General features: G+C 50.0%; 1 protein-coding gene across 1 annotated transcript; it reads right to left on the bottom strand.

The window, feature by feature from the left end:
* Positions 1-1,418: 1,418 nt before the first annotated feature.
* On the bottom strand, positions 1,419-4,065 carry LOC146839591 (heat shock 70 kDa protein-like). Its single transcript, XM_085651667.1, has one exon. It carries the CDS (start codon positions 3,629-3,631, stop codon positions 1,694-1,696), a length of 1,938 nt encoding a protein of 645 aa, XP_085507793.1. The 5' UTR covers positions 3,632-4,065; the 3' UTR covers positions 1,419-1,693.
* Positions 4,066-13,889: the final 9,824 nt, after the last annotated feature.

A 13,889-nucleotide genomic window follows, 5' to 3' on the forward strand; every position in this document is an offset into this window, starting at 1 on the left:
TCTGTAGGTCTCCCTCTCTCTATATGGTGTCAGTCTCTGATACCTTTTCCTGGGGTTTCTCCCAAAGAGTATGCAGAGGGGTGCCACAGCCTTCACTTGTGGTGCCTTCTGGGCTCCTTTAGCTGGGAGTCCCCAGGGCCTTCACTTGGGATCTCGGAATCATCACCTTGGGCCTCCTTTAGAGTGCTGTATCTGGCTCTCTCCCAGTATCCAATTATATGTGCTGTCTATGAGCTCTAACCAGAAGTCTTATCCAAAGTATTTTCCTTAGGGACTCTAAAGCCAGATCCCTTGGGTGTCTGGGAATTCCACCTTGAGATTTTCAGAGATTCCTCTACCCTGGATTTCTCTACCCCACACATGATATCTCTTCCAGTCATGACGGTCTCTCTTTGGTGTCCACCCAAGTCCACATTTGGGTCTATCCCAGATCTCTAGATTTGGGCAAGCACCATTCAAGCCTCTCACACAGCTCTGAGAGAACATAATTAAGGCAGGAGCGCTGGGACATGTGAAAGGGAGACATTTCCCTAGCAGGAACACTGAGAATACTGGGCTGTGTGGCTGTAATCAAAATCTGGAACAAGGTAGGAGTTTAACAGGATGGAAGGGCTAAATGTACTAAATAAGGGTTGAAATTTGCCTTTATATTTGCACTTAAGTGCAATTGGTAATGTTTCACTGGAGTAGGATGGAAGGAAAACCTTGCACTAAGAGAGAGGGTTGTGCACTGAGATGGGAGCTGACTAGCATATCCAGTATGACTGTTCTAGATGGGCTCAGAGATGTCTTGAACAGTGGTAGGCCTGGAAGGAAAATCTAGCTCTGAGGGAGCTACTGAGAAAATAGTGCACTGGGAACGAGGATGTATGGCAGACACTGTAAAGTGGTGAGGACTTGAAGAGATGCCCTGCACAGGGATGGCAGATGCAGTCAGTTTAAGAGCTGAGTAAAGGGGCTGGTTGCTGGTGTGATGTTTCACTTAAATGGGGACTGAAAGTGAGCACTGGAAGGACAGAGCCCCTGCTTTGCGTTGGGGGCTGGAGGAAGATACAATCTTAAGATGAAAGCTGTGGGTGAGATGAAGGGAGAGATACTGTGAGGGGACAGTGGAAGGATTATACGCGCTCTTTCTAGATGTCTATTGTTTTCACATTACGCTGCCCCCCCCATCCTCCTCCCTGCCCCCCTAAGCATGTTTAATAAGGCTCCCACCCCAGGAAAAGATATAGCTATCTCCATGTTAAGATGTTCCAGAACAACGCTCAAACAGGAAACAGCATAAAGAAAACTGACTTAAAATTAGAAACTGAATATATAAAAATATCTATGTACCAAAATGTTTACTTGTTCACCCGTAGACATTTTCACAACAGAAGGCAATTTATTCACAAGGAAGAAACCAACAACTTCAAAGATAAAATAAAAATAGCATTTTATTTTAAATTTTCAAAGTACCAGCTTTGAAATGTTACATCCAATCAGATATCTGATATCTGATAAATATCTGAAAAATTGCTAACAGCATATCATCTCTCACACAACTAGACTTGAATAATACAAACAAACAAATCTTCATGTAAACATTAGGGTCTTCAATTAGCAGCACATATTTGATTTTAAAAACAAATCTGTCAATTCAGTAATTAAAAACAGATGGGAGTCCATGAAAATAGTCCATTATTGTCTATCATTAATCTACTTCCTCAATGGTGGGTCCAGTGCTGGAGCTCCCTTGGCGAGCCTGAGCTCCACAGCTCCCACCAGGCATTCCCCCAGGCATCCCACCCTGGTACAGTTTGGTGATGATGGGATTACAGACCTTCTCAAGCTCCTTCTGCTGGTGCTCATACTCCTCCTTCTCTGCCAGCTGATTGCTCTCCAACCAGGCGATAGTCTGGTTACATTTGTCCACAATCTTCTTCCGCTCATCTTCGCTGATCTTGTCTTTAAGCTTGTCATCCTCCACTGTGCTCTTCATGTTGAAGGCATAGGACTCCAGTGCATTCTTGGCAGAGACCTTCTCTCTCTGGGCTTCATCATCTGCTTTGTACCTCTCTGCCTCCTGCACCATCCTCTCAATCTCCTCTTTGCTCAGTCGGCCCTTGTCGTTGGTGATGGTGATCTTGTTCTGTTTGCCAGAACTCTTGTCCACAGCAGAGACATTCAAGATACCGTTGGCATCTATATCAAAGGTCACCTCGATCTGTGGCACACCACGAGGGGCCGGTGGGATTCCGCTCAGATCAAATTTCCCCAGGAGATTGTTGTCCTTCGTCATGGCTCTTTCACCCTCATACACTTGAATGAGGACGCCTGGCTGGTTATCAGAGTAGGTGGAGAAGATCTGGGTTTGCTTGGTTGGGATGGTGGAGTTGCGTTTGATGAGGACAGTCATCACACCACCTGCTGTCTCAAGCCCCAGTGACAGAGGCGCTACATCCAGGAGCAGCAAGTCTTGCACATTCTCAGACTTGTCTCCCATTAGTATAGCAGCCTGCACTGCTGCCCCATAGGCCACAGCTTCGTCTGGGTTGATACTTTTGTTTAGTTCTCTGCCATTAAAAAAGTCTTGTAGTAGTTTTTGTATTTTGGGGATGCGAGTGGACCCTCCAACGAGCACAATGTCATGGATCTGAGCTTTGTCCAACTTGGCATCCCTCAAGGCCTTCTCCACAGGATCAAGAGTCCCTCTGAAGAGGTCAGCACACAACTCCTCAAAGCGTGCCCTGGTGATGGAAGTGTAGAAATCGATGCCTTCAAAGAGGGAGTCAATCTCGATGCTGGCCTGAGTGCTGGAAGACAGGGTTCTCTTGGCTCTCTCGCAAGCAGTTCTCAGCCTCCTGACTGCCCTCTTGTTCTGGCTGATGTCCTTCTTGTGCTTTCTCTTGAACTCCTCAATAAAGTGACTGACCATTCGGTTGTCAAAGTCTTCACCTCCCAAGTGGGTGTCTCCAGCTGTGGCCTTAACTTCAAAGATGCCATCATCAATCGTTAGAATTGAGACATCAAAGGTACCACCCCCAAGGTCAAAGATCAGGACATTGCGCTCTCCCCTGCCACTCTTGTCCAGGCCATAGGCAATCGCTGCTGCTGTGGGCTCATTGATGATTCTCAGCACGTTTAAGCCAGCGATTACTCCAGCATCTTTAGTGGCCTGCCTCTGGGAGTCATTGAAGTAAGCAGGCACAGTGATGACAGCATTGGAGACTGGGTGTCCCAAGTATGCCTCTGCAATCTCCTTCATCTTGGTCAGAACCATGGAAGACAACTCCTCTGGGGAGAAAGTCTTGTTCTCCCCTTTGTACTCCACTTGAACCTTGGGCTTCCCACCATCACTCACCACCTTGAAGGGCCAGTGCTTCATGTCAGCCTGCACAACCGTGTCATCAAACTTTCTGCCAATCAGTCTCTTAGCATCAAAGACAGTGTTCTGGGGGTTGAGGGCCACCTGGTTCTTAGCCGCATCTCCAATGAGCCTTTCAGTGTCTGTAAAGGCCACATAGCTGGGGGTGGTGCGGTTGCCCTGGTCGTTGGCGATGATCTCCACCTTGCCATGCTGGAAGACCCCCACACAGGAGTAGGTGGTGCCCAGGTCGATGCCAATGGCGACTCCTTTGGGTGCAGTCATTTTCTGCAGTGTTGTCTGAGCAGTGAGCTTCGCTTCAAGATGCTTCGCAGTCTCCTTTTAAATTCTTTCTTCTGGAAACAGCTGAATATCGTCAAGAATTGCACCCTGGTACAAGTCTCTGAGATGTGCTCTTTTCGGCAGGTGAGCTGGTCAAACTTCTGCGGATGCGCGTCTGTGATGTAGCCTTTTCAGGCTATGCAGCTTTGCGTCAACCTCTCGCCTTCAAGCGCTAGACTTGCGCTGCAGTCTCCTCCGGGTCGGGTCTCCCTCTCTTCGATTAACCTCTCTGAGGAATGCCAGCTGACAGGCAACACGGCATATTTATACTCTGCATGCCGAGGGGCTCGTGCGATAACAGCCAATCACTGCGTGCCCAGCCCTCCCACCCTTCGACTCCATTCCCGAACGTTCCTGAGGTTTCTTCGGCCGGGAAGCTTCTAGCGTTTGCCAGGCTGTAACAACCAATCAAAGACGAGTGATAACCCTGATGTCACTACACAGACGGACATAACAGAAAAGGGACTAAAGCCTTAATCCACGACCTACTCCTGGGCGGCCATCTTGGATGAGAAAGTCGCCTAAGCGCCTCAGTGTTGAATAGAACAACCTGTTCCAAAACAGAAGACCATGTATCTAAAGTTGCAGCGTCGCCTTCAATATAAGAAATATCTTTCATCCAGTCCAAAACTTTACTCTTACGAATCACCTGACTGAGAAACAGCATTTTTCCTATCATATTACATCAGGAATAAATGTCCCAGAATGCAATGTTACTGTCGTAACGGAATGTATTTTAATTGTAAATGCTTTTCCTGCCAAAACGCAAACAGTTTTCAAAGAAAAAAATTATTAGAACGTTTTATTTCTTAGTGGACTGCTGGTGTTACGTTTTGACAAGTTACATGCTAGATTCGAGTCGCGCGGCTTCCCGTCCTTTCTGGAACCTGTCAGATCGGCACAGGCGGGGAAAAAGTGCGCATGCGCACATGAGCTGACAGCATTGAAGCATCCTGAGAATTCTACAAATGTCCCGACAAATAGTTATTTACATGGACACGCTCCTCGTCTCTAATTGGTCAGTACATGACGAGCCTCTTGTGGTGTTGGGCGTTTCCTAAGGTCCACTGAGAAGCTCTATGGGCCGCTGTGTCAGGAACAGACTAGACGCTTCGAGAATCTGCTCATTGACCCCGCCCAGGTCTCTTCTGATTGGACCTCAGTAGTGACAGTTCGAGAAAGGGCCAGATGTGTGAAAAAACAGGAATAGTGATTGGTCGTAGGACCTGTTCCCCGGCGCGTGGCTACTTGGCATATGCAGCTGTCAGGGGCGTGGCCTCCATCGGTGCAATGGATGCATTCGCACCTACGTCCAGAGGCCTAGTTGTCAATATTTAGGAAGAGGAAAAAGGGAGGACTATATTTTCTCCATTCAATTCCATTGACGTGAATGCAATTTCACGTAGATGGCATCTTAAAGCAAGTTTTAGCTTTACAAATAGGGAGTCGCCAGCCTGAATTCGGTGTCTTGGTATGTATGTATGGGGCCCAATGAACACTGAGTGTATTTAACATATCACACAGCGGCCAGGGGGCCATTTGCTTCCTTGCGTTAGGACCCATTACTCACTTGCTAATGTAGGAGCAGACAAGAGAGGGTGTTACATACGAATGGGAGAGCAGAGAAATCCTGCGTAATATTGTTACAGAGTACAGATGCAATGTTTATTTATTTATTTGAAAGTTTTATATAGCGTGAACAAGACCCTAACGGGTATCAGAGAGCTTTACAGGGTTGGTGTAAGTACACAGAAAACAAAAACAAGTAGGGAGAATGTAGGTGAGACTAATACAAAATATCACTAAAGCAACCTAACAGATATATTACAGGTACATATAAATAGTTCAAGTAAATTTAGCCATCAGAATAGCCTTCACTTCTTTTTTGAAGAATGCAGTAGAAGGGTTCTGTCTCGTTTCAGGGGGCAAAGCATTCCAAATCCTGGGAGCCATTCCTGAGAAGGACCGAATGTATGTTTTTTTCTTGGCAAAGCGTTGTGGTTTCAGTAGGAGATTTCTGGAGCTCCTGGTAGATCTATTACCACAGGATAATACTAATTTCTGAGCTAGATAGCTCTGAGTTTTGTGATGAAGTGCTTTGTGCGTCATGCAAGTGATTTTCAGATGAATTCTAGCATCGAAAGGTAGCCAGTTGAGGGCTTGAAGGTCAGGGGAGATGTGGCTGTTTTTTTTTTAACCAGTGATGAGTCTGGCAGCAGTGTTGATTGCGCTCTTAAAGGGGCCGTTGTCACTCTAGGAAGGCCTCTGAGAATGACACTCGCATATTCCACGCTGGGAATTACTAGAGCTTGCACTGCATGCTTGAAATCATTTGCGGGCAGGAATGGTTTCATTTTTCTCAAGGTGTTTATTTGAAGATTTGCTGCGTTTGTAGCTGCGCTGATGTGTTTACGCATGTTTTGGTTTCTGTCCAGGGTTACTCCGAGTGATTTCGCTGAGTCGATAATGAGAGTTTGACATTTGAGTGCTGTTAGGTGGTTCATCCAATCAAAGATGGTGGTCGATTGGTTGGGGGGAGCGATTAAGAGGAATTCAGTTTTGAGGGTGTTTAGTTTCAGATGGTTTTCGGCCAACCACGTCTGCCATTTTTGAAGCGTTGAATTGAGAGATTTGATATCCTCAAGTGAGTGGATTTTAATATAGAGTTGAGTGTCATCTGTGTACATGTGATAATGTACATTGGATGAGCTGAAGAGATCAGTGAGTGGTTCCATGAAAAGGTTGAAAAGTGTAGGGGAAAGGCATGATCCCTGTGGAACTCCTAAAGTGACCGTGAATGTTTCTCATGTTTATTATGCTCTGTTCTGTCTTTGTATCATGCTCCATTTTGACTCTCTCTTCCTCTCTCTCGATCCTCATGCACTCATAACTACACTTTGAAACAAGACAGAGAAAGATTTTAGATAAAAGTAACGGGACACAACATTTTCCCCATTAACGTACTTTGATGCAGGGGCAATCTCCCATCTTAATCCGGTCCATTTCAATATATGCTCATGTGTCTGTGCGCTTGGATTACTGTGTGCTGTATTTTGAATGGGGAGACAATGTGGCCTAACGGCTAGGGCGGTCGACCTCGAAGCTGAGGAACCGTGTTCGCGTCTCGGCATGGATGCTCAACATGCTGTTATTCTGGGCAAATCACTTAATCTCCCATGCCTAACTAAACAAAAAAATGAATGTGTCTGACTGAAATGCAACTGGTGCTCGTGTAAAAAGCTCTGATACTTTCGGGTCTAAAAAAAGCCTCAAATGTTGGCAAGGGGAGCAGATGGGAGCTAGGTGGTTAAGGCATGCTATAGAAGATAAGGCAGTGCTAGGTGAATAAAACATCATGCTCTTACCTGAGGCACCTGTGATCATTACAACCTGAACCTGAAAGTGCAGGCAGATAGAGCAGCTAATAACGAAAACATTTGCAAAAGCATAGAATGGAGCCTAGAAAAGCAAAATTAAAAATAGAACATTCTATAGTGCTGAAGATGACTGCACCCAAGGAGTTGCTGTAGGAAAGTAGGATCTGCTTTCATAGTCACCTCCACTTTTTTCTGGTGTCACGGGCTAGTCTGATTGGGATCCTGCTAATCAGGACCCCAGTCTCTGTGCTTCTCCCCTAAATTCGTCATGGTGAGTACTTGGGTACACTCCAGATTCGCTACTGGTGTACCCTTGTAAGTCCCTCGTAAATGATACTAAGGTACCCAGGGCATAGGTACACCAGGGGTCTCCCATGGGCTGCAGCATGATTATGCCACCCATAGGCCTTGACCTTGCCAGGTAGGTCGCTCTCCCCCCACTACAGCTCCACCTGCACTCCCTGAGTGAGTGTCTCTGTACCCTTTTGCTCCTCTGTGCCCCGCTGCCCACTTGCTTTTTGTCCCTCGTTCTTGTGTGCCCTTTTGCTCCTCTGTGCCCCGCAGCCCACTTGCCCCTTGTCCCCCGTTCCTGTGTGCCCTTTGCTCCTCTGTGCCCCGCTGCCCACTTGCCTTCTGTGCCCCCTGTTGTGCCTGGTCGCGCCGCTCCCATTCCCGCCGCTGCATCCCCTGCGGCCACACCCCCGCGCCCATTCGCTGCCCCCTGCCACTCGCCTCCCGCCTCCCAGCTGCTCCTCCCTCCCACTTCCCCTTAAAATGGCAGCCGCACTCAGCGGGCACGCCAATGGCGCGACGAAGGCGCGCCTAAGGCACGCCTGTCTGCGCCCGTCCGCGCCCAGCACCAGAACCCCTGGCCCCTGCACCAGCCATGAAGACCGCCTTCGATACGACGCCAGCACCTTCATCGCTCTCAACCCAGGACGAACCCCCACCTGCTGCAGGGCCACCCCGAAGCGCACCCACGGTCCCTTCGCCTTCCAGAACTGCAGCTTCTCCTGCATCGAAGACGTAGAGACACCCGCCATGACAAAACACAACCAGCTCCGATGCATCCTGATCAACACCCGCTCCGCACGCAAACACGCCGTCAAGCTCTGGAACCTACTCGACACCGCATCTCCAGACGTCGCCTTCCTGACCGAGACCTGGATGAACGAAGCCTCCTCTCCAGACATCGCCATAGCCAGCCCTGACGGATACAAGATCGCCCGCAGAGACAGCATCAACGGAGTCGGAGGAGGAATCGCCGTTGTCCACAAGAAGACCATTGGGGTCTCAACAAACACCGACGACACTCTCAGCACCGCCGAACACATGCACTTCCAGATCCACACGGACCCCAAGACCACCCTAAGAGGCACCCTCGTCTACAGACCACCCGGACCCCGACCACAATTCTGCGACGCCATCGCCGACTTCATCAGCACGCACGCACTGACCTCCACCGACTACATCCTCCTCGGAGACCTGAACTTCCATCTGGAGAACAACAACGACAGCAACTCCTTCACCCTGATAGACAACCTCGCCAACCTCGGACTGGAACAGCTCATCACGACGCCGACCCACATCGCCGGACACACAATCAACGCCATCTTCTCCTCAAGCCCACACGTCTCCTTCAGCCACGTCTCCGAACCCACCTGGACCGACCACCACTGCATCCACTTCACCTTCCGGAAACCCGTCGCAGATCACCGCACCCTACAGATCCCCCGCCGCTGCTGGGGCAAAATCACCGAAGTACAACTACAGACAAACCTCGCACTCAGCCCACCGACCAACCCCTCCAACCCCGACGATGATGTGCGCACCCTCAGACGATGGATGGATGACTGCGCCAACACCTTAGCCCCGCTGAAAAAACAAACCCTCAAAGAAACCATCAAGAGAGCTAACTGGTTCACCCCGCAACTCCTAGCGTCAAAGCGCATCTGCCGGAAGTTGGAGAACATATGGCACAGAGAGAAGTCGCCGGGCAGCCGCGCAGCCCACAAAGACGCCATCCGCAACCACCACCACCTCATCAGGACCGCCAAGAGGCCCTCCTTCAAAGACCGCCTCAACAACAATGCACACAACAGCAAGGATCTCTTCAACGTCGTGAAGGAACTCTCCAACCCCAGCTCCAACGCCAACGACATCCCGCCGTCGCAAGCCCTGTGCGACTCCCTCGCCACCTTCTTCCACTGCAAGATCGCCGACATCCACGATAGCTTCAACCCCCGGACGACCCTAACAGGCCCCAGCACGCCAGACCCACCACACCCCAACGACCACGATCCCCTGACAACCTGGGCCAACGTGAGCACCAAAGTCACAATCAAGACCATGGGCACAATCCACTCCGGCTCACCGTCTGACCCTTTTCCACACCACATCTTCAACAAAGCCGGCAGCTCCATCGCACTCCACTTGCGCAACATCATCAACCTCTCCTTCGAGACCGCGACCTTCCCTGAAAGCTGGAAACACGCCGAGATCAACGCCCTACTGAAGAAACCCAAGGCGGACCCGAGCGAACTGAAAAACCTCCGGCCCATCTCCCTGCTTCCATTCCCAGCTAAGGTCATCGAGAAGATAGTCAATATCCAGCTCAACGGCATCCTGGACCCCTCCCAGTCAGGATTCCGCAGCAATCACATCACCGAGACCGCCCTCATCGCCGCCACAGACGACATCAGGATCCTACTGGACAACGGCGAGACGGCGGCCCTCATCCTTCTGGACCTCTCCGCCGCATTCGACACGGTCTGCCACCGCACACTACTCACACGACTCCAAGACGCACGGATCCGAGACAAGACCCTGGACTGGACCTCCTCCTTCCTCTTCTGCAGAACCCAGAGAGTCCGCCTCCCCCCGTTCCGATCCGAAGCCTCCGAGATCATCTGCGGCGTCCCGCATGGATCCTCCCTCAGCCCGACGCTGTTCAACGTCTACATGGCGTCTCTAGCACGCATCGCCCGACATCACGACCTCAACATAATCTCCTACGCCGACGACACGCAACTGATCCTCTCCCTCACAAAGGACCCCTCACTGCTAAATCCAACCTCCACCAAGGAATGAAGGCCGTCGCCGACTGGATGGAGGATAGCCGCCTTAAGCTGAACACAGACAAGCTGGAGATCCTCATCCTCGGGCCCAACTCCTGGTGGCCCGCGTAGCTGGGTACACCCCCCGCACCCACCAACCACGCACGCAACTTGGGAGTCATCCTCGACTCGAAACTCACCATGACCAAACAAGTCAACGCTGTCTCCTCCACCTGCTTCAACACCCTCTGTATGCTCCGCAAGATCTACAGATAGATCCCGACAGACACAAGGAAAACAGTCACCCAGGCCCTAGTCAGAAGCAGACTCGACTACGGAAACGCCCTCTACGCCGGAGCCCCGACCAAGCTCATCAATAGACTACAAAGAATCCAGAATGCCTCTGCACGCCTGATCCTCGACGTCCCGTGCCGCGACCACATCACCCCCACCTAAGGAACCTGCACTGGCTCTCTGTCGACAAAATAATCTCCTTCCAGCCCCTGATCCACGCACACAAGGCACTCCACAAGACCGGCCCAACCTATCTCAACAGTCGACTCTCCTTCTACGTACCCAACAGGAAACTCCGCTCCTTGGACCTCTCCCTGGCTACCATCCCACGCATCCGCAGAACCACAGCCGGAGGCAAATCCATCTCCCACCGCGCCGCCAAGACCTGGAACACCCTCCCCCTCATCCTACGACAAACCGAAGACCTTCTAACCTTCAGGAGACAACTCAAGACCTGGCTGTTCGACCAGTAGCAACAACACCCCCCCCTCTCCCCACCCTCAGCGCCTTGAAACCCTTGTGGGTATGTAGTGGGCTTTACAAATTATTTGATTGATTGATTGATTGATTGATAGGCGACCACTTAAATTGTGACTGCAGTCTTACCATTGCAGCCTGTGTAAACTGGTGCTAGCACCACTTACAACAAATATAACTTTCCTTATATCTGAGCTCACTACACTTAAAATCTATATGTCACTCCTAAGGCAGGCCTTTCAATCCCAAAGGCTGGGTGCTCGGTTATAAGTGTGAGGCACCCTGCATGAGCAGGACACCCCTACAACCTTCGGAGTCCATTCGCCCAGGTTGTAAGTGCATCAGCCATTACAATATATAGAGTGGGCATGTGCCGTTACGCGATGGCTATCTCTAAACTTGATATAACTAACCCTGTTGTCTTTGGTATCAAACATGTTGGAATCATGTGTTGGAGGTATGATTCCATGCACTGTAAAGCTCCTCCGGGAGGCCCTCTGTGCTCCAGATACCAGTCTTTTAGACCCGGACAGAAAACTATGGCTGCTGCTGACCAGAGACACAATTCTGCCATCGTGCTACTGAGGCAAGCTCGAACAGGGGAAGGCAGTACAATAGGTTTCCTGTCACAGGCAGGTGTGACCGTCCCCTCCCAGACAGGACTTAGTTTATTGGGACAGGATGGGGGCGCTTGCCAGCGCCACTAGACTGCTTTGACGGGCACATTTTGCCCTCCTTGAATACTCCAGTCAAACCAGTTCAGGGAGCCGTTGGCTTTCGATCTGGCACGAAACTGGACAAAGGGCACAGGAGTATCCCCTGAATCGGCCCAACCATTTCTTAAGTGTACTTAAGGGCTTACCTATGGGTGGGTCCCTAAATTCGTCGTGGGACAAGATTCACATCCGAAACCACTTCATCTTCAACCGTCTGGGCACTTTGGACTTCGCTGGACTTCGCTTTGGGAACCAAGACTGCAACTGGGAAGGGTCCTGCTGCTCCTGGTGTCGTCTTCCTGCCAGTCTTCTGAGTCGTCTGGAATCCCCTTAGAGTGAAGGAGTCACTCCCCTGCATTTGCAGGCACCACAACAAAGCTGACCGGTCTGCTGTTCCTGAGCTCCTACGGACTCCAAGAGTTTCAGCAACACAGGTGGTGGTTCTGCAACTCCCTCGTGGCCTGCACTGTCTTCACAGCAAGTTTGAAGCCAGTATCCTTCGTCGGAACCGCTGGAGCAGTACCCCTGTGCATCGCGTTGACTTGGCGTTGTCAATGCTTGCTAACTCTCTCCTCCAGAGATCTTCGAGCTCCAAGAAGCTCCAGACTCAAGACTCTCCTGCAGCCAACATCTTCACCTGCATCGCATCCCTTGCACCGTGGGACTTCATCCTTTGGTGAGCTGCTCAACGTCCTCTTGCGACTCATGTGCCGCAAGCCTGTGGGTCCTCTCGAGGGTCTTCTTTGGCTCCAGTGGGCTCATCTGCTTGCTTGGGTCCTACTCTGATTTACCTGCTTGTGATGAGACACTTGGACCTTGCTGGTCCCGACACTGCACCTTTTTCGACGACTACTTTGGTTGCCGCTGCCAAGGCTTGTTGGTGCTCCTGCCGGACACCAACCCCCTGGCTCTTGATATTCGACATGGGACAGCTCATTAACAGCTCCTCGTCTTCCACTGCATTGCCTGGTCTGCACAGCTGCAACTTCAAGGGCACCGTCAACTGTCCTGCATTTTCGAAACCCGGTGGGCATTTGTCTTCCGTGCCTCCTGGTCACTCCTGAGTGGCATAGACTCTGTCCCCTCTTCTTGCAGGTACTGCTCAACTTGAATCCCCCTTTGGGTTCCACTGGACTCTTTCATCTTCTTCACCAGCGGCATCTTTTCTGAAGTCCTCCATTGTGGTCTACAGCGATTTCCGACATCACTTCGCACCTATGCACCCGGCTTCCCTAGTGTAGGTATACTAGTTCCTGGGGTATCCAAAGGTGGGGTGACTCTCTAACTTTCCATCTTCCATGGGGTTTCTTCAGGGTCTGCTGGGTGGAGTCCTTTTTCTTTAAAACTGCAACTGCGACTTACCCATTGACTTGTATTGAGCATGCAGTCGTGTTCCCACTCTGCACACGGCCTCCGTGGGGTTCTTGGGTGCTTACCATGGGTGGTTCCTTGGGTCCCCGGCTCTTCTACATCTTCTGGGTCCATTCCCGACTTAAGTTGTGGTTCGCATTCCACTATTTTAGTATATGGTTTGGTCTCCTCCTGGAGACCACTGTGTATTTGTGCTACTTAAGTGTTCAATTATCAAAGTATTGTGTGTATTGTGGTTATTTCTCCGGGTAGGAGATATTGTAATGTGTTAGTGAGTGTTTATAATAAATACATATTTTTATAACTACACTGTGTGGTTCTTTTTCACTTATCCCACCATAAGATTAAGCACTGGTAAAACAAGCTGCTTTACACTCCTTCTGGACTAAGCCTGAAGGCGGCTCTCCACAGCTACCACTTAAATAACTTTCTAAGGCTGTCTAAAACCACTAAACTCACCATAATGGCTGTCTGGATTAGTGCAGGGTGCTAGACTTACCTAAGTGCCTCCTACATTGGTGTGCACCAGTTGGATTCAAGCCTGCATTGTTTTACCAGCTAATCTAGGTGTGGATTAATTGAAAACCCATCACTAGTATTAGGCATATATAATAATTGGTAGATTAAATAAGTTCTACTGAACTTTTAGATTGGTTGTTACGGGTCTAGCACAACCCTTTCTCCAATCTTAGGAAGTTTTAGTTTCGACTACGGTAGGTAGGTGTAACACCACAGTACATCTAGTACCCATGTCTTTAGTTGGGGATACCAGTGTACCCAAGTCTGCTAAGTAGAGTGGTCTGAAGTTCCAGGAACGAAGGACCCTGTGCAGCCTTAGAAGGACAAAGGCAGGTAACAACCCTACAACAATGATACACTTAGAGCTATTTCACCAGGATGACAAGAATCC

This window comes from Triturus cristatus, chromosome 4_1, assembly GCF_964204655.1.
Source record: "Triturus cristatus chromosome 4_1, aTriCri1.1, whole genome shotgun sequence".
Lineage (NCBI taxonomy): Eukaryota > Metazoa > Chordata > Amphibia > Caudata > Salamandridae > Triturus > Triturus cristatus.